We start from the raw sequence: 25756 nt of genomic DNA, 5'->3' as shown, positions 1-25756 counted from the left end.
GAACCACAGCCATCACTGCAGATGGAACCACAGCCATCACTGCAGACAGCGTGACAACCATCACTGCAGATGGAACCACAGCCATCACTTCAGATGGAACCGCAGCCATCACTGCAGATGGAACCACAGCCATGACTGCAGACAGCACCACAGCCATCACTGCAGATGGAACCACAGCCATGAGTCCAGATGGAACCATAGCCATCACTGCAGATGGAACCACAGTCATGACTGCAGACGGGACCACAGCCATCGCTGCAGATGGAACCACAGCCATCACTGCAGGCAGCACCACAGTCATGACTGCAGATGGAACCACAGCCATCACTGCAGACAGCACCACAGCCATGACTGCAGATGGAACCACAGCCATCACTGCAGACAGCACCACAGCCATGACTGCAGATGGAACCACAGCCATCACTGCAGACAGCACGACAACCATCACTGCAGATGGAACCACAGCCATGACTGCAGGTGGAACCACAGCCATCACTTCAGACAGCACCACAGCCATCACTGCAGATGGAACCAGAGCCATCGTTGCTGATGGAACCACGGACATCACTGCAGACAGCACCACAGCCATGACTGCAGGTGGAACCACAGCTATGACTGCAGATGGAACCACAGCCATGACTGCAGGCAGCACCACAGCCATCACTGCAGATGGAACCGCAGCCATCACTGCAAATGGAACCAGAGCCATCACTGCAGGTGGAACCACAGCCATGACTTCAGACAGCACCACAGCCATAACTGCAGACAGCACCACAGCCATGACTGCAGGTGGAACCACAGCCATGAGTGCAGATGGAACCACAGCCATGACTGCAGGCAGCACCACAGCCATCACTGCAGATGGAACCATAGCCATGACTGCAGATGGAACCACAGTCATGACTGCAGATGGAACCACAGCCATGAGTCCAGATGGAACCATAGCCATGACTGCAGATGGAACCACAGCCATGACTGCAGACAGCACCACAGCCATGACTGCAGGTGGAACCATGGCCATGAGTGCAGATGGAACCACAGCCATGACTGCAGATGGAACCACAGCCATGACTGCAGGCAGCACCACAGCCATCACTGCAGATGGAACCATAGCCATGACTGCAGATGGAACCACGGTCATGACTGCAGATGGGACCACAGCCATGAGTGCAGATGGAACCATAGCCATGACTGCAGATGGAACCACAGCCATGACTGCAGACAGCACCACAGCCATGACTGCAGGTGGAACCACGGCCATGACTGCAGATGGAACCACAGCCATGACTGCAGATGGGACCACAGCCATGAGTGCAGATGGAACCATAGCCATGACTGCAGATGGAACCACAGCCATCACTGCAGACAGCGCGACAACCATCACTGCAGATGGAACCACAGCCATCACTTCAGATGGAACCGCAGCCATCACTGCAGATGGGACCACAGCCATCATTGCAGACAGCACCACAGCCATCACTTCAGACAGCACCACAGCCATCACTGCAGATGGAACCACAGCCATCGTTGCAGATGGAACCACAGCCATCACTGCAGACAGCACCACAGCCATCACTGCAGTTGGGACCACAGCCATGACTGCAGATGGAACCACAGCCATGAGTGCAGATGGACCCTCAGCCATCACTGCAGACAGCACCACAGCCATCACTGCAGGCAGCACCACAGTCATGACTGCACATGGAACCACAGCCATCACTGCAGGCAGCACCACAGCCATCACTGCAGGTGGAACCACAGCCATGACTGCAGATGGAACCACAGCCATCACTGCAGATGGAACCACAGCCATAACTGCAGACAGCACCACAGCCATCATTGCTGACAGCACCACAGCCATGAATGCAGCTAGAACTACATCTATCAATACAGACAGAACTACAGCCATCAATGCAGACAAAACTAAAACCATCACTGCAGACAGCACTGCAGCTCTTGCACCCACATACCCAGTGAGTCCAGCCAAGGAGGCAGGAGATGTCCTGGCTGCAGGCACTACTGTAACTTTGATCCCAGCCACTACCACCAGACCTACCACTGCCCCAGCTCCTGCCCTTGGGACACAGAGGGGACCGGCCACAATGTCAAGCACATCTGCCCACTCCACCACTGTCCACAGAAATCCTGTCACTGAGCTCCAACCCACGAGTGGGATTACCAGTAAGTATATTTTCTTCATCCCAAAGTATAGAGCAGGAAGGGGTTATCAGCTGATGAAGCATCGTGATGGCTGAGGGTACCTACGGCTAAGCCCGGGGTGACTCATCCAAAATGTGCATTGATCTGCCAGATTCATGAGGAAAGGTGAAATAGGGCTTCTGAGAGCCTATTCCAAGTTAAAAAGTGGGTTAAAAGTTGCGTTACACCATCAGAGCAGTGGTCTGTCCAGGGCAAGCACAGGCGCAGCACCCAGGCAGCAAGCAGGCGAGTTTGCACTGGCCATAGGAAGGACAGAGCATACATTAGCGGTTTTTCTCCTTTCTTTCTCAGTGCCAGCAGCCTTGCTCTACCCCTTCGGCACAGAGGAAGGGGACCAGGAGTGTGTCCAGAGGACAGTGGATTTTAACTCCCCCCTGTTCAAGCCAGAGATTGGGTTCCCCTTTGGGAATTCACTGCAGGATGCTGTCTACGTGAGTTCCCACCTCGCTGAGCATGTCAGGGATGTGCAGCCTCTTTGGTAGAAAAAAATCCCGCAGAAATGGAGCAGAAACTGAATTTCATTGAATATAACTTTTTTGCAGTTAAAAATGCCTGTTTTCTGCTCACTCGTGGAGGCTAAAAGCCACCTCAGGAGCTGCCTGTGATGTCAGCAAATAACAAGTTATTCTGGTTAGTTTACAGATAACGGACAGATCATTTTCCCACCCACGGACAACTACGTCCCCTCCAACCCCAACCCACCTCCCCAGGGCTTCAGTGGCCAGGAAGGTTTGCCGATGGTGGCCGCCTTTTGGGACGATGCAGATTTCTCCCAGGGTGTCGGCACCACTTGGTACCAGGTCAGGGCCACCAAAGCTGTTCTCCTGGGAGAGCCCAGCTCCCATCTTGCCCATTTTTACTCTCTCTCTTGCCAACCAGGAATACTCCACACTCAGCTCTACCCGAGACGCCCTTGTTCATGATGTGGAAGCAAAGATCGGGAAATACATGAAAATCCCCTACGTAGCAAAATGGACCTTGAAGGTGACATGGGAGAAGGCTCCGGCGTACCCGTCCCAGAGGGATGACACTCGGGTGAGCAGTGTGGGGCCCAGGTGACAGAGGGGACTGTCACCAGCAATGGCCAGGGCAGCACTGGGCTGCTGGTCTCCTGTACCTTGATGCAGGTGTTTCAGGTCTCACCACGTCAGTCTGCACTGCGGGAAGAGCGGGGGAGGCTTTGGAGGTGCTAAGGGGGTGCCTTGGGTTTCTCCAGACGAGCACCTACCAGGCAGTCCTCACCACTGATGGGAACCATTCCTTCACCCTGCTGCTGTACCAGGATGGTGGGATGCAGTGGGACTACACCAAGCTGGCTGCAGACAATGTGCTGATCGGCTTCTCCAGGTGCTGTGCACATGTGTGGCTGTGTTTCGGGACAGCAGGGTTTTCTCCCAGGATTGTGTTGGGACCATCTGAGACGTTACCCCCAGGAAAGCCCAAGTCCCACCCCCAGAGCAACCCTGTCCCATTTAAACCCTCTCTGCTGCAAACCACAACAGTTCCCACCCCAGCTGCTCTACAGGGAGAGGAGGAAGGTTGTGTTGGGAGGGTGACCCCCAAACCTTCTGTCTCCACACAGCAGCAATGGCTATGCCCAAAATAATGAGCTGACTCAAAAGCCACCAGCTGTCAAGTACCGACCCGACCAGCACAGCAGCACCAGCACCGGTATGACAAGGGGGGAGTCCTTGAGACAGGTCAGGATGGAGGGAGCCGTGTGCTCTGTGGCAGGAGCATGTTCCCCGCACGTGTCCGTGCAAAGCGGTGGGCCAGCAAAGCCATTGAGCCAGAGCAGGCCGCTGAGAGCAGAGCATGGGTGTCGCATGTTCTGCTGTGGCTTGCCACAGCCAAGCCAGCTCTAGAGGGAGCCTGGAGACTTTGTGTGAGATCAATGGCCAGGGACAGTTGTCCCATGGGATCCCTCTCAGAACGAGGTGAGATCCCAGTGGGGCGGTGCTGTTCTCTGGTTGCTCCCCAGATGTGCGTGGTCTGTGGATCTACAGGCTGGACAGCCGCTCCCGGGTGAACTACAGACTGTGGTGCCTGGCATGGCTGCACGCAGAGCCAGCGCCAGCCGCCTGGAATGCCCAGCTGCCGCCATGTCCTTGCTCCCAGCCCCAGGCAGAGCTGGACCCCCGCTTCCGCCACAGCTCAGGTGCCAAGCACAGCACCCCCAGGGCCAGCCGCGGGTGGGGGGACAGCAGAGGGTCCCCTCTGCTCCGGGGTGGCCATCATCCTCCCACACCATTTCAGGCCCAGCAGACGCCTCTGTGAGGATGCTGCGCACTGCATCCCCCAGCCCAGCTGGAGCAGGGGTGCGATGTCTGTACCGAGATGGGAGCTTACTCGAAGGCTGGCAGGAGAGAGCATGGAGCCTGCCCATTCACCCCACCACTGGTAAGTGGGCACCCGCACTGCCTTACCCTAAAACACCCCGAACACCGAGTGCTCTGCAGGCGCAGTGGGGACCCCGACACCCCAAGCGCCCAGCTGCCTTACCCCTCAGATGGGGAGCTGGAGGCATTCGACTGGTGCTGCCAGCGCGTTGGGAAGCCCCTGTTCTGTGCAAGGTTTGCTGAGAAGAGACCAAGGGTTGGCTGCGAGGGATACGTGCCACCCACCCCTGGTGAGTCCCCAGGGCTCTACCTCCTCTGTGCCAGAGTACTGGGTGGGTGGCATGGCCATACATGGATCCTCTCTGGAGAGCATCCAGAGGCTGCTCTCCTCCGTGCAATGACACCATCATTTGTTTATTTTCCTTCCCCCCAAATGGCTCCATGTCCTTTGGACCCCAGCTGGTGCCTTTGGGGACCCCCACATCACCACTATGGATGGACTCACCTACACCTTCAATGGGCTTGGGGACTTTGCCCTGCTGCTGGCTAGCGATGCCCAGACCAGCTTTGTGCTGCATGGGCGCACGGCCCGGACTGGCATGGCCCAGGCCACCAACTTTGTGGCCTTTGCTGCCCAGTACATCTCCACTACCACAACAACAGTGAGTAGAGGAAACCTGGGTATCAGTTTTAGCTTCTAAAGGGAATGAAGAGTACATCCAGTCCTGGTGAATGGCCCCTGGCGCTGAGCCGCTCTGCCAGGGCTGGAGGAGGACACAGCTCAAGTGTCCCCATCATGGCTGGATGGCAGGAAGGGAAGAGCAGAGGGGCTGACCAGGACATCCGCTGTGATTTGCAGGTTGAGTGGACCTTGGGGAGCCAGGGTGACATCCAAGTCGTCCTGAACCATGAAACCATCCAGTTTTCCTATTCCCAAGGTGAGCGGGTTGTGCTGTTAAATGTGTCTGGAGGAGTGATGAGTGTCCCCATCCCCACTCAGCCAGGGTGGATGGGGAGCATTCCCCTCCCCAGATCCTGGGGCATCATTTCAGACCCCAGCCTTGCATGGACTCTCCCTCTGTGCTCTCCTTCTCTTGCAGACATGGGTGCTGAGGTGTACTACAGCCCTGGCGTCCTGCTGGTCAATGCCTCCTCCGCCATGGCTGTCTTCGATGGGGCCATTGCCATCTCCATCTCAGCTGCCTCCGGGATGCTCAGTGTGGTCTGCAGCCTTCCCGATCAATACCGCAACAGCACCAAAGGCCTCCTGGGTGAGGACTTGTGGCACTGCTGCAGAGCCAGAGTGTAAAGTTCCCTTCCCACCCTAAAGCAGGCTGGAAAACACTTGGGAGGTTGAGGGGGGAGTTGGCATATTTATGAAGGCAGGGACCCCTCCATCTTAACTAAATGAGGGCCAGCACCAGAGAGGAGGTCAACCCTGGGGGGACTTCAGTCCTCTGGTGATGCTCCGCCAGGTGTGTGGGACCATGACCCTGCAAATGACTTCCAGATGCCAAATGGTACCAGCATCCCTGTGAACAGCAGCGAGGAGGAGATCTACAGCTATGGTTTGACCTGTATGTTCAGGCTCGGGATCTGCCTTGATGGTTCCCCTCTTCCTGCACCTTCTGGCTACACTTTGGCTGGAGGCATTTTGACATTTGCCTGAGCAAAAGTGATGCCAGGGAAGTCCTTTGGTCTCCTCACTGCTCTGTGGATATGAGCCTTAAAATACGACAAACCTTAAAAACCCAAGGCCATACCCATGGTGTGCTCTCTTGCAGGGGCTGTTGGAGAGCACAGCTTGCTTGCTCAGCCTCTGGACTTACCAGTAATGAACTTCACACCCATCTTCTTGTCTCGGCTGCGACAGGAGAACGAAAGCCAGTACCAGCTGGTAGCCTCACAGTGCCGTGGCAGCAAGGAGTGCATCTATGATTCACTGAGTACAGGGGACATGGCCCTGGGCCTGGCCACCCAGAGCTTCACAGCCGACTTCCAGGAGAAGAAGACAGTACTCAGTAAGTGGAGCAGATCCTCACCTCCAAGAGGTCATAGCTTTGGTAACTAGGCAGTGCCCTGCTCCCACCATGTCCTCTCTTGCTCCATGTGAGGCAGGAGAAAAGTCACCAAAGTGTCAGAGTTGCATTGCCCAGCTGGCTGGTCTCCAAGCCTGGGAGATGCCACCATGCTGTGCAACACGAGGGCCTTGTCGGTAGGCAGTCAGGGCAGCATCTGTCTAGGGTCCTGTCCTCACCAGGAGGGACTCAGAGCCAAGGGGTGCCAAAGCCATGTAGCTACCAACCAGCTGTGTGCTGGGCTGCTCTTTCCTCAGATGCCTTCCCTCCCATCATCACTGGTGATCCATCACTCACAGCCTTCAGGACAGAAAGGGTCAGGAGGCAGTACCGTGCCATGGGGGTGGGTGCACGCTTTGCCCCACACCTCTCTCCAGAGCTCAACATATCGGGTAAGGAAGGAGCGATGAGGCAGCTGGGATGGGATGGGGGGACACTTGGCCACCAGCCCACTGCCACCTCCTCTAACTTCCACCTCTCCCCTGGCAGAGAGCGGCACCTTGACATGGCAGCCCCGTGGGACAGCCCCACTCGCCATCAACCTGGAGGCTGTTGGGTCCAACAACCTCACTGCCCTCCTCCAGCTCCACTTCACGCTTTGCAGCTGCAGGAGGATCCAGGAGTGTGACTACAGCAACACCGTCACTGTTGAGGGGTCCTCCCTGCAGGTAGTGTGCTGGAAAGCCAGTGCCACATTGTGCCTGTCCCCACAGCTGTCTTCTCTGTCCATCCATCCTCCTCGTGTCCCCTAAGCCAGTGCCACTGTCCCCTTCCAGTTGGCAGCCTGCAGGTGTGAGGACGGCTACTCAGGTCCCTTCTGCCAGGACCCTCCAGACCCCTGTGTCCAGGGATGCTTCCCTGGGGTGCGCTGCGACTCCCTTGCTGGCTGCGGCTCCTGCCCAGCCGGCCTGACTGGTGATGGGCGGCACTGCTCAGGTGACAAGGGCTTGCCATGGCCACCAGGGCACCTGTGGTATCCCCACCAAGGTGCTTCTCCTGGTGCCACACTGCATTGCCTCGGCAGATATCGACGAGTGCGTGCAGGGGATGGTGTGCCCAGGGAACACCACGTGCACCAACACGGTAGGCAGCTACGCCTGCTCCTGCCCAGCTGGCAAGGAAGGTGAGTACAGGCATGGTTCTCATCCCACTATCCCCTGGGCCTCAGTGGAAGAGGGGTCCCGTGGGACCCAAACTGGCAGAGAGAAGGGGGAGCTGGCTGAGCTCTGTACACAAGCCCTTGCTGTCCTTAACAGAAGGGATCGGAATCCAGCCACTGCTCATGCTCTCAGGCTGCAGGTCTCACTATTCTGCTGGGAAGGGAAAATTTTCCCATGCAATTTTTCTCTTTGGGAAAAAGAAAAAATCTCATCCCATCAAAGCTCAAATGCACATGCAGAGGTTGGGGGGGCTAAAATCAAATCATTTTTTCAGATGGTTTGGGGAGGGGAGTGGGTGATGGGTTTTGCTCCTATTCTAATGCAGCTAGCTGGGATTTCCCAAGGATGAAAGGCTTCAGGTGGGAGGAGGAGGTGCAGGACTTTTCCTTGAGGACCTGAATTTATACTAAAAGTCCTAATGCATTAAAAAAAACCCACCCAAAACCCTGAAACTTGTAAGAAAGGTGCTACAGAGCAGCTGGGGATGGCTCAGTGGGCTGGGGCTCTGCCTCTGCAGCCAGGCTCATGCCTCAACCTGACCTGGGCTCCCCATCCTCCAGGTGAGGGGCCAGGCTGTGGCTCAGCCTGCGGCTCCCACTCCTGTCCCACGGGATACTGCAGTAACGGGGGACGCTGCCGCCTGCACCCCATCACCTGCACCCCCAGCTGCACCTGCCCCCCAGCCTTCACCGACCAGCGCTGCCTGGTGGCAGGGGGGGATTTTCGGCCGTTGCCCAGCACAGGTGGGTGCCTGTATCTGGTGGGTGTGATCCCCAACCCTGCTCACCCCAGTGCAGGGGTTGCAGAGCCACTGCTGTGCTTCCCCCTGACAGATCTGCCCCGGAGAAGCATCCAGCTATGGGTCAGGACGCTGCGAAATGCCACTGCCGAGGAAGTCAATGGCACTGTATGTCACTGGAGGGGATGGGTTCGGGGAGGGGGATGCACCAGCACACCAGGCAGCATGGCAGCTTGGGGTGCCCATGCCTCCATGCACTCCCCTCCTGTGAGATTCACAGGATCCAGTGGATCCACAGGGCTGGAGGGAGGCAGCACCAGCCATGTGATGCTGGCTGCATCCATGTGCCAGGTCCCCAGTGTGTGAATGGAAGGCCAGAGCAGCCCTTGGGGCTTGGCCACGGTGCCCACACTGCTCTTCAGCCTGTCTCTAATGCTCTTCCATTCCTTCCACCACAGGTCTCAGCCATCCTGGGCTCCCTGGAGGTAAAGGCTTTCCAGAGCAACACCAACATCACCCAGATGTGAGTCAGCTGTGGAACGGCCCCATGCCCACCCCAGAGAGCCAGCAGAGCAAGGCTGGGCATGGGGCCGTGAGGTTTGGGACACAAAGGACAGTTTCACCCACCAGCCCTGATGCCGATAAACCCTTGGAGACACAAGCCTCCTGGCACCTTCCATCTCCTGCCTCATTCCTTCTTTATCACACCCCAAATGGGGAAACCGAGGCACGGTGAGGCTCAGTCAGTCTGTGGTGCAGCAACAGCTCCACTAGCAGCCCCATCTTTTCCCCACAGGACAGACAGCGATGACTTCACCTTCACAGTGGTGTCTGAGTTCGCCTATGACAGCCACAGCACCGTCATCCAATTCCTGAATGAGGAGCTGCAGGGGGCCATCACCAGTGCCTTCAACAGGCGCAGGGGACAGCGGGAGGCAGGCACCCGCCTCCTCTTCCAGCACCTGCACAAGGACAATGTCACTGACCTGGTGAAGTGTGAGTTGTGGGGGAGCCCAAGAGGAGCACCCCGCTGTCCCCATTGTCATCATTACCCTATATGCCCTGGGGTTCATGTAAGAACCATAGGGGAGGTGGGTGGGCAGCAGTCCCCAGCCATGGATCCAGCTCAGGGAGACGAGGGGTGATGAATCCATGCCTTTCCTCCCCAGTGACAGTGGCTGAGCTGAGACAATATTTTCCCTGCGGTTTGTATGGCTACAAAGGATACCAGCTCCACTATGTGGGGACCGTCGGCTTCGTCTGCAGCTCCCCTTGCAAGATGGGCTACTGCCAGCACGGTGGCCTGTGCCAGCACCTGCCCGAGGGTCCCACCTGCAGGTAGCAGCAGTGCTGGGATGGACAAAGCCACCTGGCACAAAGCCACCTGATGCTCCCCACAGCATCACCTCTCATCTTTCCCTATCCGCAGCTGCCTGCCCTTCTCCGTGTTGTCCCCGGCCGGTGCCCGGTGCGAGCAGCTGGCCATCAGCTTCACCGCCTTCCTCAGCATCTTGCTGGTAATCCTGGCTCTGCTCTGCCTCTCACTCGCCATTGTCTGCCTGGCCTCACATCTCGGCCGCCAGCAGCGCCGCCAGCACCAGGGGTGAGCCATAGGCTGGACCACAGGGGCAGGTGCTGTGGGTGCAGCAGGGAAAGGAGGTTCGGTGTCAGCAACAAAAACTGGTGGAAAATCCATCTCTGGAAGATCCACCACTGGTGGGACCCATCTGGCCTGGGCAGGGGGAGCCTGCTATGGGGAAGAGGCTGGGCTGGGTGATCTTTTAGCATCTTCCAGACTTTTTCACAGTCATCTGCTGCTCAGAGGTCCAATAACATCAGTGGGTTGAACGTTAGCTTCCCTTTTTCCCCCGTGTCAGGGAAAATTTGCATTTCTTCCTCATCTCACCTAGTGTTCAATTACAGACGGGCTTTCTATTGAATTTTAATTTGAATGCCATCCAAATAATTTCCACTGCCATTCACGTTGGTCTAGAAAGAGTTGGTTAGGAGCCAAGATCAGGCAGGGGCTCTCCTAGCCTCCCATGACATGTCATCCCCTTTCTTTTCTCCCCTCCCAGGGCCAGGGACACCTTCTGGAGGCCACGGCCCTTCTCCTGTGAGTATATCCCTGCAACACCTCCTCACATCAGCTCTGCTTCACTCCAGTCTTCCTTGATCTCTGATCATCTTCCCTGCTCCAGCTCTGATGATGGCAGGAGAGCGAGCAGAGCCCACCCGCTCTCACTCCATGGAAAGTCATCGGGAAGTGCAGCTCCAGCCCATTGACCCCTTAGTCCAGGTATGCCATGGGGTTATTGTCCCCGTGGGGGGTCGGGATGGGGGGCCATGGGCTGGGGACAGGTGTGCTAGCCTTATGCCTCCAAGATGCTCAGGAGCCATGCCTTGTGCTGGAGCATCACGGATGCTTTGGCTGGTGCTGGTGTCATTGCTGTTGGGCTCGTCACAAAGAGCAGCACCAACAGAACAGTGTGGCTTGTCCCTTCTTTACAGATGAGGATCCAGAGACCCCACATCAGGCCTCTGAGCCAGCCTCCCCAGCAGCCTTAGCCTGCCACTGGTCCTGCCCCAGCACCTCTGGGCTCATGGAGGAGCCAGCTGCTGCTTCCAGCCCCACCGCCCGCTCTCGAGGTCTCCAGCAACAGTGCCTGCGTGGAGGCAGGGGACCGGCGGCTGTCCTTTGGAGCCTGGTCTTTGTGGGAGGACTCACTGTGGAGGAGATGCTTTTATTGAATGAAAGAAGTGCGTTTACATTGGGTGGCCGAAGCAAGAAGATTTTACCTTTCACTTAGGACCTGCAGAGGCAATCGGGATAGTCCTTGAGTGTGTCTGCACTGAGGTGTGCTCTAGTGCAACATAATCAGACCCAGCAGAGCCACTGGTAGAGTCAGGTGGGATAATGCAGTGATTATAACCCATTAGGAACAAAATAGAATAAATCAACAATGATGGCATGCTGCTAAGTTGCCTGCACCTCATGGTGCCCATGCGCCAGACCTGCTTCCTTGTCACCGAGCTCTCAAGTTCCTGCTTTCTTCTCGTCCCATTCACAGGACCAAAGAGATGGATGTAGCTTTTTTAGTCGCTCCATCCCCTCATTCTCCCTGCAGAGCTGCAAGTTTCCCCTCACTGCTCTCCCCAGGCACCACTCACAGTGGCTCAGATCATGCAGGTCAGGCTGTGGTCCCCACAAACACCCCTGCTGAGGAACATGGTGTGCCCAAGGAGGGTGTATCAGACCCCAGCAGACCCCAGCTGCAGCCCCACACCCCTAGAGCCTGTCTTGGCCTCAGCCTGGACACTCACATCACCAGCATCAACTCCAAGGGCAGAAGCCTCCTGTAATCCTGCTGCTCCAAGCCTGCCCCCACCACTGCCTCCTGTCCTGGCCCAGCAGAGGACACGGCTGCTGCAGGATCAGTGATGCTCAGACCCCAGGAGGCTTTATTGAACAAACAAGATTGAAAAGGTTTTTGGTTTTGATTTTTTTTTTTAAGGCAGACGCTCGTTTATGCACAAAATATTTATTTTTCTCCCAATTTCTGATCATGAGATTGCATTTTGCCCTCACATACCCAGCAAAGGTATGGGGGACAAGACAGGACCAGCTCATGGGGTGAGCCTGGCATACCATGGCACTTGGGGTCTTGGCCACAGTCAACCCATGCAAGGTGCAAAAACCCCTTCCCTAGGTGCCAGGGGTCCAACCTCCCCCGGTAGCATGGGAGGCACAGTGGGATGTAGGTGGGGAAAGAGGTGGTTTACGAGGTGAGGGGTACCTGCCCGTCTCCTGCCAGCAAGGAGGTGCTCATGGGCACCCACTCGGCCGCAGCTGGGGAAGGGCAACTAAAGCTACTGGTTCCTGGGACAAGTCTGGGTTAGAAACATGAACTTGTGCCAATGAAGCAGGCACTGGCCAAGTGAGCTGCCTTGTGTGGTGGGCAGTGTGATGGGTACTGGAAGAAGTGCAGGGACACAGTGGATGAGAAGGAGTGGAGGACTCGGAGGATCAGACGTGGCCCAGACCATGCTGTTGGTGTGCAGCCCCATAGTTATTCATCCTCTCCGCCTACAAAGAAGAAGAAATGAGAATTGCTCAGCCACCTCCTCCCTGGGGCCCTAAGGTAAGCTGGGAGCCCTGGAGGAGTTTCCACACAGCGGGACAGGGACAGGAAAGTGGCCAGCAGAGAGGAGACACCCAATCCCGCTCACCTCTCTGCTCCTCCGAGTAGCTCTCTGACTCCTCTGAGGAACCTGCTGGGGTTGCAAGAAAGCCCCACATCAACTTACACCGATAACCACATTAGCTGCAATCCTCCTCCCCTGCCGGTGCTGTCACCCCCAGACTACGCTGGTGATTATGTGCTAAGGAAGATGCAGAGATGCCCCCCACAACCCCGTACGGCCCAGGGCACAGCATAGACTGCATGTGGACACCCCAAAACCCATCTCTCATCTGCCTGGGGCTCTTGCTGCCTTAGCAATGGGGTGGCTGGGACGTTCCCCTCTGCAGCCCTGGGCATCAAGACAGCATCGCCCCAGCACACACAGGCTGCAAACCCACCCATGCCAGGCAGCTGGTATCCACCACAGCCAATCTTTGGTCTCTTCTCACTGTAGCGGGCGCAGAGGTGGGCGCTGCCAGCCTGGTTACAGCACCAGTCATAAAACTTCAGCTCCTGGTCTGGAGGCAAAAAGGAGAGCAAGGGGCTGAAGGGGAGAGGAGAGGGAGGTGGGCTGGCTCTAGGCAGGCAGGGTGCTCGCCTCAGCTTTCGGCAAGTTCACACTCCCTCCAAGGGCAACAGCATGTCAGGAAAGAGGTTGGCATGCAGATTAAAATGATTTACAGGCTACAGCGATGCCAGCCTCAGCTGGGGGATGCCGGGGCGGCTGTGCTTACCACGGTAGGGGGATGTCTGCCTGAAGGACCTCCAGTACCTCTCCTGCCGCCCCTCGATGAGCTGGCTCTGGCTGTCATACAGGCAGCGGATGCCAGCACCGTGCTGGTTGGGAGAGGCGGAATGCAGCATGGAGACACGGGCAGCCCACCAGCCTGCAATGGGGTGGCAGTGAGCCTTAGCGCAGCTCTCCCCAGCCAGCATTCTTGCCTCAGGGCAAAGAGCAGGGCTGGGTCTTGCTCCTTGTTATCCATCACCCATGGTGCTATGGGGGTTTGGAGGGACTGACAGAGACCATCCAAGTGGTCCCCCAGGGTGAGACCCAGGTGCTCGGTGGGTCCATCCCCACTGTCCCCATACAGCTTAGATCAGCTCCATCCAGTCTAATAACACAGGGGCAGATCAGCCCTTGTTCCTTCTCAATTTCCCTGTCTCTGCAGGGAAGGGCAGCCCCCCACCCCATTTTCCTTGGGGTCACCTGCCCACCCTGCCAGCAGGGACTCCAGCCACCCTCACAGGGATGTGGGAAGGGACAGTTTGGACACGAGGACGTGAGGGAAGTGGCATGTCCACTTACCTCCACGGCTGCTCTTGAAGCGGGGGTCCTGCTGCCCTTGCTGCAGGGAGCAGGGGCAGGCGGGCAGGCCTTGGGTCCATGCCCGCGGCTCCTGCTGCCGCCCTGTCCACGCCAGGCACTTCAGCCGGTAGTTGACACCCACACGGCTCTCCAGCTTGTAAATCCACAGCCCACGGAGGTCTGAGCAGGGACAGAAATCGCGAGCTGCCACCTCCGGCCAAGGGGACCACAGGGGCAGCTTTGGCTTGAGGCAAGAGCTGAGTGATGCTGGTGCTGGAAGCTAAGCCCACATTGTCCCTAGCCATGGGAATCCATGCTTAACAGCCACCCAACTACAGGAAAATGGGGAGAGGCTCTTGCCAAAGAAGAAAGTCTTGGGTCAGAGTCATTACAACAAAAAGGGTCCATGGACACATCAAGAACGTTTCAGCCTCAGGGTACCCAGCGGTACCTTTTGTCTCTAGGGACCTACTATCTGGTACCCAGTGGAAGCATTTTGTGCATTTTATGCACAACAACCCCATGCAATGCTACAGGGTTGGGGAAGAGTGGCTGGAAAGCAGCTCAGCGGTAAAGGACCTGGGGGTGCTGATTGACAGATCTGAACATGAGCCAGCTTATGCCCAGACAGCCAAGAAGGCCAATGACATCCTGGCCTGTATCAGCAATAGTGTGGCCAGCAGGGCCAGGGCAGTGATCATCCCCCTGTACTCGGCACTTTTAAGGCCACATCTCAAATCCTGTGTTCAGTTCTGGGCCCCTCACTGTAAGAGAGACATTGAGGTGCTGGAGCAGGTCCAGAGAAGGGCAACAAAGCTGATGAAGGGTCTGGAGCACAAGTCTTACAAGGAAATGCTGAGGGAACTGGGGGCTTTTAGTCTGGAGAGAAGAAAGCTCAGGGGACACCTTATCACTCTCTAGAGCAACCTGACAGGAGGTTGTAGCGAGGTGGGGGTCAGTCTGTTCTCTCATTTAACAAGCAACAGGACAAGAGGTTCCTCCTCAAGCTGCATAAGGGGAGGTTTAGACTGGATTTTAGGAAAAAATTCTGCACAGAGACGGCAGTCAGGCATTGTAACAGGCTGCCCAGGGCAGTGGTGAAATCATTGTCCATGGAAGTGTTCAGAAACTCTGTAGATGAGGCCCTCAGTGACACGGTTTAGTGGTGGTCTTGGCAGTCCCAGGATAATTGTTGGACTTGGTGATCTTAAGGGTCTTTTCCAACCTAGTTGCTTCTATGATTCTATGTGCCTGGGGGGAAAGCTTGGCCTTGGTGAACTCAGTGGGAGCCTTGCCACAGTGGCAGGCTGGATTTCATCCCCTGGGAACATCCCCCTCCCCACGCAGATCTTCCCCAACCCCCTGAGGGGCTGCGTGAAACCCCCCCGACTGTGCGGCACTTACCTGTGTTGTAGCCCCTGAACTGGTCAGGGCGATATTTAGTGGCTGGAGGTCTTTGAGTCAGGTCATCGTTGTGGTAAAAACCATCCCCGCTGCGTGCAGAGGAAAGAAGAATCAGGGGTTGCTCTTCCTGTGTGAGGTTATCACAGCCCCAGCCTGCCCTTCAGCCGCTCTGATCATGAGCCAGTGGGACCCCACAGCACCCAAATCACAACTCCGAGGACAAGAAGGCAAAGGTACTAGCTACCCCAGCCCGCTGCCTCCTCTGCCTCCTCTCTACAGGATGCAGTTAATTTTAGGCGCTGCAAATGCACCTACTGCATCGTGGGATGAACTCATGGACATCTCAAGACCCCTGCAAGCAGCTTGCATGGTTTCCAGCATCTTGCAGGGTGATACGGAGCAGAAACCCACAAGTGGTCATGCACAGGCAAACGTGCACACACGCACGCCTGTGCTGCCCACACTTCCCGTCACAGCCACCTTTTCCTTACCCAGCTGCAGCAATGAGGAAACCCTGGAGACAGCGTGCATGGGGAGAGACGTCATGCGAGGAGGCAGGAAGCAACTGCTCCAGCCAAGCAGCGGAAATCCCTTCCCTCAACTGGTGCAAAGTTCAGCAAACATCCCTGTTCCCCGCTCCTTCTACCCAAACCACCAGGATGCTGTGGGCCCGGGACCCCAGACGGATGTGTGGTTTTTACCACGAGCACAGCCCGGCAAGTCAGTGTGCTGCAGCATGATACAGCCAGTAGTAGAACAAATTTGGCTGTGAGACACCCGTGTGTTAGGCTACATGGGCATGCAGACCCCATCTGGGCTGTCCCTCATCCTTCATGGTACACAGGGAAAAGGATTAAACCAGCCATAGCCAGTGGTGGGACACAGCCTGGTGCTCAGAGGAGGCAGGGGTAGGGTGCTGATCCCACGGTACCTGGTGTAGCCAATGAGTACATTGGTGGCAGCGAGCCTGGTGTAATCCCATTGCATGCCTCCCTCCTGGTACAGCATCAGGACGTAGGACCTGAAGCCGTCGGTGGTCAGAACAGCCTGATACGTGATTGTCTGGGGAGAAGTATTGCAGACAGGTAAGAAAGCAAGCAAAGCTGTTAGGTTTAAAATTAGGGCTGTGGGTCAGTGCTCGCTCGGGAACAGCAGGGCTGAGGGCCTGATGTGCAAGATAAAGGCAGCCTAGGCTGGTTTGCATTTTGCATGGAAAATGCAACGGTTTTACTTTGATGCTCCATCTACTTTGATGTTCCAGGAGAAGCCTCACATTCACCCAATTTTATGCTCCCAAAGAACAGTGTTTCTGATGCACAGCAAACTCCCACCGCATTAAAGAGAAAGATTTTACAGAGCAGGGGAAGTTCAACTAAAGATGTCCCCCAGAAAACCAGAAAAACACCAAAACATGGGCACAGGCCAGTTCTTCTGGCAAAAGTCTTCAAGACTGACCTTTTTCACAAAACTGGTTCTTATTTTTAGGCACAGACAACCATGGGTCTTGGGTTTTTTGTCAACTCCATGAGCCCTTGAACTCCATCAGTCCCTTACCCTGTGGGTGTCAGTCCGCGCTGTATAGGCAGGTGCCCTCTCCCAGGTGATCTTCAGGGTCCAGACTGCAGAGTAGGAGGACTTCAGGTACCGCCGAACCTTTGCTTCCACATCGCGGACAAATGGAGGCTTGGCCGTGTTGAGGGTGAAGTACTCCTGCGGGTTGGGTACACCCATGTCTGTGTTAGCTCCCAGTAGGGCAAAGACAGGTCTAGACTGGGGTCATGCCATGGAGCACTGCAACTGAGGGTGTGGATGAGATTTGGATGTCTCAAGACATGACACACACAGGACCAACCACTCTTAGGTTTGGCCCAGAAAAGGGAAACACTGCTCATAGGCTCCATCAATTACGCATTTCAAGGGACATCCACAGAATAGGTGATGAGTTTACCATCAAAAGGTGTTTCATGCAAACATGCACCCCAGTGGCTTCGCTTACCTGGTAATAGGTGGTGCCAACCCCTCTGGAGAAGTCGGCGTTGTCCCAAAACACAGCGATAATGGGAACCTCCTCGTGGCCGTTAAAGCCGCTGGGAGGAGGGTTGGGGTATGTGAAGATGCTGTTGTCTGAGGCTGGGAAAATGATCTGTCCATTGTCTGTAAACTGAGCAGAGGCATCCCTCCATCAGGTGAGGATCACCCTAACACGGGAGCAGCAGCCCTTCCATTTCCAAGCCCACTTCGAGCAAGGCCAAGGAAGGTCACGACTGATATGACCACAAAGTCACCTCCTGCTGTAAACAGACCCCAGCAGCATCCCAATTGATTTGTCCCTGACAGGGTCCATCCCAGGCACCTGCCCCAGGGTGCCTCCCCGGGTTTCTGGGGGATGGCTGCTTGCCCAGCAGCAAGGGTAGACCAGGTAGCCAAGGTAGACTCACGTAGAGAGAGTCACGCAGGGTTTTCCCAAATGGGAATCCAGTCTCGGGCTTGAAAAGTGGAGAATTAAAATCCACCCTCCTCTCCACATACTGCCGATCGTTTTCCCTCGCTCCGTACTGGTAGAGGGGCACAGCTGCAACTGAAAAAGATAACAAGCAAAAAACCACACCCCTAAACACACAGCAAAGCCTTTGGTTTGTGCCAAAAACTCAAAGGGCTGAAATGATTTTGCTTCCAAAGGGACGCAGCCTGGGCAGCAGGAGGTTGGGGGGACACTGCCAATAGCCACCTGGACACCCTGTGTGCCACCTTCCCTTGCAGGAGCTTGCTCCCACCCCTTCCACTGCCTTACATGTACACAGCTGTCCTAAACCTGCTGTGATGGCCTTTGCGGTCACTGTCCCCTCCTGCTCCAGCCCTGCTGGGGCACCGTGCTGAAGGACTGCCTTTAGGAGGGGAAAAACATTGTATGGGACTGTGGTAGGGGGACAGCAGGGAATTAAGCACTCACAGAAGTTTCTAGAGATGTCCACAGCCTCCACTTCCATATTTATGTCTGCTAAATAAAACAAAGCCTTTGGAGAGAATGGGTTTTCTAGCTGATTGGCAGGCTTGAAGGCAGGCTTGAAGGCAGGCTTGAAGGCAGGCTCAGCCTGCCAAAAATGCAGGCTCATGTGCAAGAGGTTCTCATGGTGTGCCTCCCCCAGGTGTCCTGGCCCCAGATAGCCCCCTTGGTCTCTAGGTACCAAATGTCCCCCAGGATGGTCCGTTAGGATGCATCACATACCTGCAGGGCCAGGCAATGGGGTCAGGGCAGCCGCCGGCCCTTCTGATGGAGCTGGAAACACTGGGGATGATGCTCGAGAGATGACAGTGGCTGCTTCTGGTCTGGGGAATGTCTCCCTGCCCCCAGGGATGGGGACTGGTGGGGCCAGGCTGGTGGTGGCTGTGCGTGTGGTGGCTGGGGACCTGCCCCAGGCTCCCCCCTGGCCTGGGAAGGCTGTGGGGATGCTCGACCCACCAGTGACAGGGGCTTGGTTCACTAGGCTGGTGGTCAGCTCGCTGCCCAGCAATGGCTGTACAGCGGCTGGTGATGAACTACCGGCAGGTCCCAGCCTCGGGGTCTTTGATGTGGGGCTGCCAGCAGTGATTCCAGGGGGAGGAAGAGCAGGGACCCCTGGACTCCCCCCCAGCAGGGAATGAGTGGTGATCTCCACATCTACCCTGGCTCCAGTTGTGCTGGGAAGGAGCCAAGCCATGTCCCCTCGTCCTGCCATCGCTCCAGGGAGCATGGCACTTGCTTCCTCAGGCACAGAGATGTCAGCATCCCCAGAGGGGGCTCCAGGGCTTCCCGGCTGGCGGGGAGGCAGGAGCAGGGCAGGCCCCCCCAGTGCAGCAGCAACCAGCTCTCCCCTTCTCCCTGCAGAGGACCCCACTACTGACTCACATGCCAAAAGCGGAGCAGAAAGCCCAGGGTTGGTGGACACTCCCTCTGCAGCGTTTTCTCTCTGCGGAGCAGAAGGCAGCTCCAGGGCGGCACCAGGGGATGCAGGAGCACGGGGGGACACTTCTCCCAATGGTGCTGGCATCCCTGAGGCCACCTCGTCTTCAAAAGACCATGTCTGAGCGCCTCCAGCATCTCCTGCCAGCCCACGCTGTGCCCCTGGCATCAGGGGTCTGCTCCCACTCTGGGTGCCAGGGGCAGAGATGCTGTCCCCATTGGGTGCCAACCCTGAGCTCAGCCCATGCCCGGAAAGAGGCAGAGAAGCAGCTGGAGAGGTGGCCATGTCATTGGAAATGCTGCTGCTGTCAGGAGCCACTGGGACCAGGGGCTGCGTCTCCTGAGGGGAGGGGAGGGCAGATGGGGCTGGTGCTCCTGATGTCTTCTGCATGATGGCTCCTGCTCCTTCCCCCAGGCTGGCACCAGGGGAAGGTCCCCCGTTCACTGAGGATCCTCCAGGCAGCTCCACCACATTGGCTTGGCTCAGTTGTGCATCAGAAAGTCCAGGACTGGCACCGCTCTGGATGCCAGGGGCAGGCACAGGGCGTTCCTCAGGGCCAGGAGCCCCCAAGGCTGTGCTCAAGGCACCACCAGCTCCACCAGCTCCAGGAAGGCTTGCTCCATTAGCAGCCTCGACAGCTGTCCCAGGTGATGAAGACCCCTCTATAGATGGGGAAGAAGATGCAAACTGCAGCACAGTGCTCATTTCTCCATCAGGGGCTCCTGAAGCAGCTGGTCCCTCTCTAGCAGGGGCCTGGGACTGCCCTGAGGACCCTCTGTCACCAGCTGCTTCACCTGCCCCTTCTCCTGCAGCAGGAGGGACCCCAGGCCCAGCACCCAGGGAAGGCGGCCAAGGTCCAGAAGAACTTGGGCTGGATGGATCCAAAACGGAGGATGCTGCAACTGCACCACTGGGAGAGGCAGGACCAGATGAGGAACCTGCCCCGGGCAGCTGATCCTTCCCAGCCACTGTCCCACTGCCCGCAGCAGAGACCAGAGGCGGCTCAAAACCAGCCCCACTGCCTGCTCCTCCCAGCGCCTGCTCCGCTGGGCCAGCTCCATGCTCCTCTGCTGTCGGCAGCCCCACATTTGTGCCAGCCTGGACCCCAAGGGCAGGTGATGAGGGTCCTGCTGGTCCATAAGCTGCTGAGCTGGGGGCATCCCATGCTGAAGTCAAGCTGGTGCTGGATCCATTGGCTCCAGGGAGACCTGCTCCCTGGGGAGCACCAGCTGCCATCCCCAGTGGCTGTGACTCCCCAAAGGACGGAGGCACGGGAGCTCCCTGGGGCTCCCCAGCACTGAGGTCAGGGCTCGCTGGTGTCTCTGACCCAGACACAGGGCCGGCTGCAGCCCCTGGGGGTGGGTAAGCAGCCACAGGAGCACTGCCCCCTGGTCCTTCAGCCTCCAAGACACCAGGCTCCAGCCCAGCACTGCCAGGAGGTGCGGGACCAGGCAGGGGCCCTTGTCCCAGTGCCGGCTCTGCTCCTGCTCCATCCCCAAGAGCTGACAGAGGGGACAGTTTGGCATTTGCCAAAGCTTCTGTTCCTCCTGTCGGCAGCTCTCCAGTGTTAGCTGGATCTTGCTGAACACTGAAGGCTGAAGGACTTGTCTCCGTGTAGGGCTTTTCTGGGTTTCCTGCCTGTGCTGCATCCCCTCTGCTCTCAGCCCCTTGCACCAGAGCAAGCTCTGAACCAGTTTCAGTGTCTGGAGAGGCCAGGGACAGGCTGTCAGGGCCAAGGGCTGCGGCTGGGATGGGTCCTGCTCCACCACCCTCTGAAACCGAGGGTGCTGCCACCACATCACTGGGAGAAGCAGGACCGGACAAGGAACCTGCCCCGGGCAGCTGATCCTTCCCAGCCACTGTCCCACTGCCCGCAGCAGAGACCAGAGGCGGCTCAAAACCAGCCCCACTGCCTGCTCCTCCCAGCGCCTGCTCTGCTGGGCCAGCTCCATGCTCCTCTGCTGCCGGCAGCCCCACATTTGTGCCAGCCTGGACCCCAAGGGCAGGTGATGAGGGTCCTGCTGGTCCATAAGCTGCTGAGCTGGGGGCATCCCATGCTGAAGTCAAGCTGGTGCTGGATCCATTGGCTCCAGGGAGACCTGCTCCCTGGGGAGCACCAGCTGCCATCCCCAGTGGCTGTGACTCCCCAAAGGACGGAGGCACGGGAGCTCCCTGGGGCTCCCCAGCACTGAGGTCAGGGCTCGCTGGTGTCTCTGACCCAGACACAGGGCCGGCTGCAGCCCCTGGGGGTGGATAAGCAGCCACAGGAGCACTGCCCCCTGGTCCTTCAGCCTCCAAGACACCAGGCTCCAGCCCAGCACTGCCAGGAGGTGCGGGACCAGGCAGGGGCCCTTGTCCCAGTGCCGGCGCTGCTCCTGCTCCATCCCCAAGAGCTGACAGAGGGGACAGTTCGGCATTTGCCAAAGCTTCTGTTCCTCCTGTCGGCAGCTCTCCAGTGTTAGCTGGATCTTGCTGAACACTGAAGGCTGAAGGATTCGTGTCAGTCTGGGTATCTGAATAAGGACTGCCATTTCCTGAACCTCCTGACTGTGCTGTGTCCCCTGCACCCTCGGCCCCCTCATCCTGGACCCCAGCAGCAGGCCATGCCAGTCCATCAGGTACAAAAGATGCTGGGTTGGGAGCATCTGAAGCTGAATTCAAGCGAGCGCCATCAGCATCCTGGGGAGCACCAGCTGCCGTCTCCAATGGCTGTGTTCCCCCGAGAGAAGGAGACATGGGTGCTCCTCGAGCAGCACTGAGGTCAGGGCTTGCTGGTGTCTCTGCTCCATCATCAGCTGCAGGCAGGGTGCCAGCCCCAGTCCCTGGGGGTGGGTAAGCAGCCCCCGGGAGTGGGTAAGCAGTACCCAGAGGTGGGTAAGGAGCCCCAGGAGCACTGGGGAATGGCAGAGCAGCAGCAAGCAGTGGTGGCTGTTCTCCAGTGGGGGTCTGCCATGGGGATGGTTTGGCCAGACGCACAGCTCCCATGTCCCCTCTGGGTAGTGCAGTGGCCAGGACTGGGGGGTTTGTGTCACTCAGTACATCAGTGGGAACCCCTGGGGATAGCAGCGAGATAGCAGTGTCCTCTGTTGCCTTGGGTGCCTCACTGGCTGCAGGTGACAAGGCTGAACCAGGAGCTCCCTGCCCTTCCCAATCCTCACTGCCGGCCGGTGCCAGCAAAGTAGTTGGGCTCAGCACTGCCTGGTCGGGGAGGACAGAGGGCTCCCATAGGTTTCCCACTGTTCCCGACGCTGTTGGGCTCTCCAGGGGCAGGAAAGTCGAGGCAGGTGGGCTGAATTCACCATTTACTGCATCTCCTGCATCTCCAGGCACTGACGCTGAGGGACTTCCCTCAGCAGCCGGGGTAATTTCTCCCACTGGCTCTGGGGTGATGCCCACAGCCCCGCTCACCGCTCTGTCCTGCTGGGCTGTAAGCAGCCCCCCAGTGCTGGGGCTGGGGCTCGAGGAGTTGGCACTGTCTTTGCTTTGGATATCCAGGGGCAGGGTAACGCCTTCCTCAACTGCTCCCGCAGCTGTGGTCAGCCCTTGGCTCGGCAGCATGGTGACACCGGCACCCACAGGGCTGCCAGCAGTTGGCTGTGCCTCCCAGGCGGCTGCTGGTGGAGGGATGGTAGGGAGGGACTTGGCGGCAGTGCTGGGGTTTAGATCTTCTCCTTCTCTGGCCACAGCCGCGATGTCCTCCTTCATACCTGCAAAGAGAGGGGTGGTCCCCAGGGGGGTGCCGGGAGCAGCTGCTGTTACATCAAGCTCTGCTTCCGGGGTGATAGTGGGGTGCTGTGCAGAGATGGCGGCAGCAGTCGTGGCTGCAGCAGGAGCAGTCAAACCCCTCTCAAAATCCTGAGACGTGTTAAGCGGCTTGGTCACGTTCGTCCAAGTCGGTGCTGTAGAGGTGTATTTGCTTGCCCCTGTCACCACAGCATCTGGCTCAGCCCCGGGAGGGAAGGTTGGGCTTGGTGGGCTCTCCATGAGGGTGGTCTCCACCGTCTCAGCATCAGCCGCCACGGTGCTTGTCTCTGCAGTGCCCACCACCAGGGCACTGGGCCCCTTGCTCTCTGCCGTGATGGGAGAAGCCGTCCCTGCAGAAAATGGCCCCTCGGTAGTAAAAGGGAGGGCAGCAGCAGCCCCGAGCCCTGCAGAGGAACACAAAGTGGAGCATTACGCTGGGCTCTGGAGCCGGCAGCCTGCCAGGATCAGCCATGTGTCTCTGCCAGCTGAGCATCAGGAAGATCCTGCCCCTTCTTAAACCCTACTGCCTCATCCCATGGCCTTACAAGTGTCTGATTTAACAGCTAAGGAGCGCAGCCTGGGCTGCCTTAGGCACAGCACTGCATAGCGCCTTTTGAAGGCCCAGCATCAGCTGCTGCCACCTGAGGCAGGACACAACTCATCACAGGTCTAGTGCAAGCCTGGAGGCAAAGGCAGACGTTGCAACCAGGACAAAGGCAGATGCTGCAGCCAGGGCCCTGGGGATGGTATTGCCTGCCACTGGGAAGAGCTGGGGCCCAGTAAGTCTATTTCGTAGCCCCAAGGACATCTGCAGAGCTCTGCCGCCTGAGGACAGCTCTCAGCCCTCTTTGCCTTGCTGCAGGGACAAACCTGAGGACAGCTGCTTTTGCAGAGCCGGTGTGTGTGTGCGTGTAATTCTTCCATGTTTAAACCTTTTGGGTGTCTGAGGGACATTTAAATACAGTTTACCCAAAGCCCTTTGGCAAATAGGACAGACAGGGCTTAGTGAAACGTTCCCTGATGGCAAATCCCTCTCTCCTGCTGCAGATAAAGCAGAGGGGACCACCCCTCTCCTCCAGCTGGGCGCAGGCATCAGAAGTTCCCTGCCTGTGGAGGGAATGATAACTCCCAGAACCAAGTCCTGCTTACAGCTCCCTCCTCCTGCTGCTGAAATCCTGCCCCACATCCAGGAGCTTTACCCAAAGGAGGAGACACTACCCACATCCCAGGCATTTGTCCCAGCACCCACTATCACCCATGGGTGACATTCCACTCAGTCTTATTTTTAGGACAGGGATGTAGGCTTTGCGGAGGCCAATCTACCGCCGTTGGCTTCAGGAGAAGCTGGGCAAATCTGCTGACGCTTTGCTTTAGGTGCTGCAATTAGGGGAGACAAAGGGCACCCCGAGGGTGAGCCCCAGCAGGGTTTCACCTCAGTGAGACAGCCTGAGCCTGTTCCCCATCCGGGTGCTCCGGTTCATCAGGTTCCCCCTGCCAGACAACCGGATCCCCCTGCAGCGGAGGTGCCTCCAACCTCACCACTGGCTCAGATCATTAACTTGTGGATAGCTTGAACTGTAGTCATTAATGACTATGCCAGACCAGCCCTTGAGGGGTCCATCCTCCCCCAGTCCCCTATTCCCCCTCCTGTCAGGCTGCTTCCTTGCCATCTTCCCTGGCTGAGATATGCTCTTTGCACCAACCCCCTTCAGCCAGAGAGGTTCAGCTGCTTCCCTCCCCGTCTCAGAGAAAAAGCGCATCCATCAAGTCCCCCCAGGTTAGCTGGGCACACTCCACCCCAGTAAATCCATCTTTTATTTTAATTCTTTCATACAGAGCAGGAAATGCCACCTACCCCACGCCACCCCATCATGGGAAGAGTGTGAAAGAGAGGCCCCAGCATGGAGCACCAGAGTTTGCTCTTTCACGGGATGAGGGAGGGATGGGAGTGTCTCTGGAGCCCTGCTGGCTTCCCTTGGATCCTTTGCTGGAGGGGCTGTATGTAGGCTCCTGGGCTGGGCTCTCACCTCTCCCACGGGTCCATGCCTGCAACCAGCCCCTCAGGGTGATGCCTGCCCCATAGAACACTTTTCCTAGCTCTTTGGCAGCATTGTATGGTGAGGACTTGGTCATAAGAGGAGTTTCCAGAGCAGCCAGGAGGGAAAAGCATCTCACAAGCGTACCTGCTTTGCCCTGCAAGGGCTCGGATAGGACGTGTGCTAGCAGAAAAATATAGGACATACCGTGCAGAATCCATATGCAGCATCCCACGAAGGTAGAAAGTGTCCATCCCCTGGTCCCCATGCCTCAGGCCTCCACACAGGCAGAGCACTGGGAAGCTCAAAGGGAGGCAAGAGCAGCTCCGTCTGTCCCTCCCTGTCTGCCTGCCTCTCCTGCAGAGCTGGAGTCTCGCAGGTGCAATCCTGCTGCTGCTCCCTCCTATTTATAGGGATGGCAGAAGGAGGCAGGTTGCAACCGCCGTCCCCTCCCGCCCCCAGAGCTTTCCCTCCAATGTCCCTGTCACCGTTCACTTCCTGCTGAGCTGCCCCCCTTCCCAAGGGCTGGATGCCCTGTTCAAGTGGTGCATGGGTTGGGGGTTACCCTACAGGGACCCATTCTCCCAGGGAGCTGGGCACAG

The 25756-nt window shown here is 57.5% G+C and overlaps 3 protein-coding genes across 13 annotated transcripts; 2 read left to right on the top strand and 1 right to left on the bottom strand.

Moving 5' to 3' along the window:
* Positions 1-465: 465 nt before the first annotated feature.
* On the top strand, positions 466-1514 carry LOC115611198 (ice nucleation protein-like; the record flags this gene model as incomplete). Its single annotated transcript, XM_030493722.1, has 1 exon — positions 466-1514. A coding segment is annotated over exon 1 (1047 nt), but the record flags the coding sequence as incomplete, so codon positions are not given.
* A 43-nt stretch (positions 1515-1557) lies between these two features.
* Positions 1558-11508, top strand: MUC4 (mucin 4, cell surface associated). Of its 4 annotated transcripts, none has more exons than XM_030493718.1 (27): positions 1558-2181; positions 2512-2651; positions 2856-3020; positions 3100-3255; positions 3437-3567; positions 3806-3891; positions 4202-4378; positions 4477-4620; positions 4730-4849; positions 5019-5221; positions 5419-5497; positions 5660-5830; positions 6035-6136; positions 6344-6580; positions 6895-7029; positions 7127-7305; positions 7414-7573; positions 7662-7760; positions 8358-8540; positions 8631-8704; positions 8995-9059; positions 9333-9532; positions 9706-9874; positions 9966-10139; positions 10615-10652; positions 10738-10835; positions 11048-11508. In XM_030493718.1, the coding sequence occupies exons 1-27, from the start codon at positions 1596-1598 to the stop codon at positions 11102-11104; spliced, it is 4128 nt and encodes a 1375-aa protein (XP_030349578.1). In that variant the 5' UTR covers positions 1558-1595; the 3' UTR covers positions 11105-11508. The 4 variants fall into 4 exon arrangements, with proteins under 4 accessions (XP_030349578.1, XP_030349577.1, XP_030349579.1 ...); XM_030493717.1 differs by having other exon boundaries at positions 3803-3891; XM_030493719.1 differs by lacking the exon at positions 6035-6136 and having other exon boundaries at positions 3803-3891.
* Positions 11509-12058: 550 nt separating this feature from the next.
* On the bottom strand, positions 12059-25535 carry LOC115611196 (mucin-4-like). Of its 8 annotated transcripts, XM_032920100.1 has the most exons (13): positions 25362-25535; positions 21843-23522; positions 18660-20951; positions 17872-18011; positions 17430-17594; positions 16988-17143; positions 16365-16495; positions 15434-15522; positions 14030-14209; positions 13455-13607; positions 13119-13238; positions 12767-12811; positions 12063-12623 (listed from the first exon to the last, which is right to left on the bottom strand). In XM_032920100.1, exons 1-13 carry the CDS (start codon positions 25420-25422, stop codon positions 12607-12609), a joined length of 5229 nt encoding a protein of 1742 aa, XP_032775991.1. In that variant the 5' UTR covers positions 25423-25535; the 3' UTR covers positions 12063-12606. The 8 variants fall into 8 exon arrangements, with proteins under 8 accessions (XP_032775992.1, XP_032775991.1, XP_032775988.1 ...); XM_032920097.1 differs by having other exon boundaries at positions 18660-23522; XM_032920098.1 differs by having other exon boundaries at positions 12767-12808; positions 18660-23522.
* Positions 25536-25756: the final 221 nt, after the last annotated feature.

This window comes from Strigops habroptila, chromosome 8 (assembly GCF_004027225.2).
Source record: "Strigops habroptila isolate Jane chromosome 8, bStrHab1.2.pri, whole genome shotgun sequence".
Classification (NCBI taxonomy): Eukaryota; Metazoa; Chordata; class Aves; order Psittaciformes; family Psittacidae; genus Strigops; species Strigops habroptila.
The sequence above is the reverse complement of the archived record's forward strand: the minus strand, read 5'-3'. Positions and strand labels throughout refer to the sequence as shown.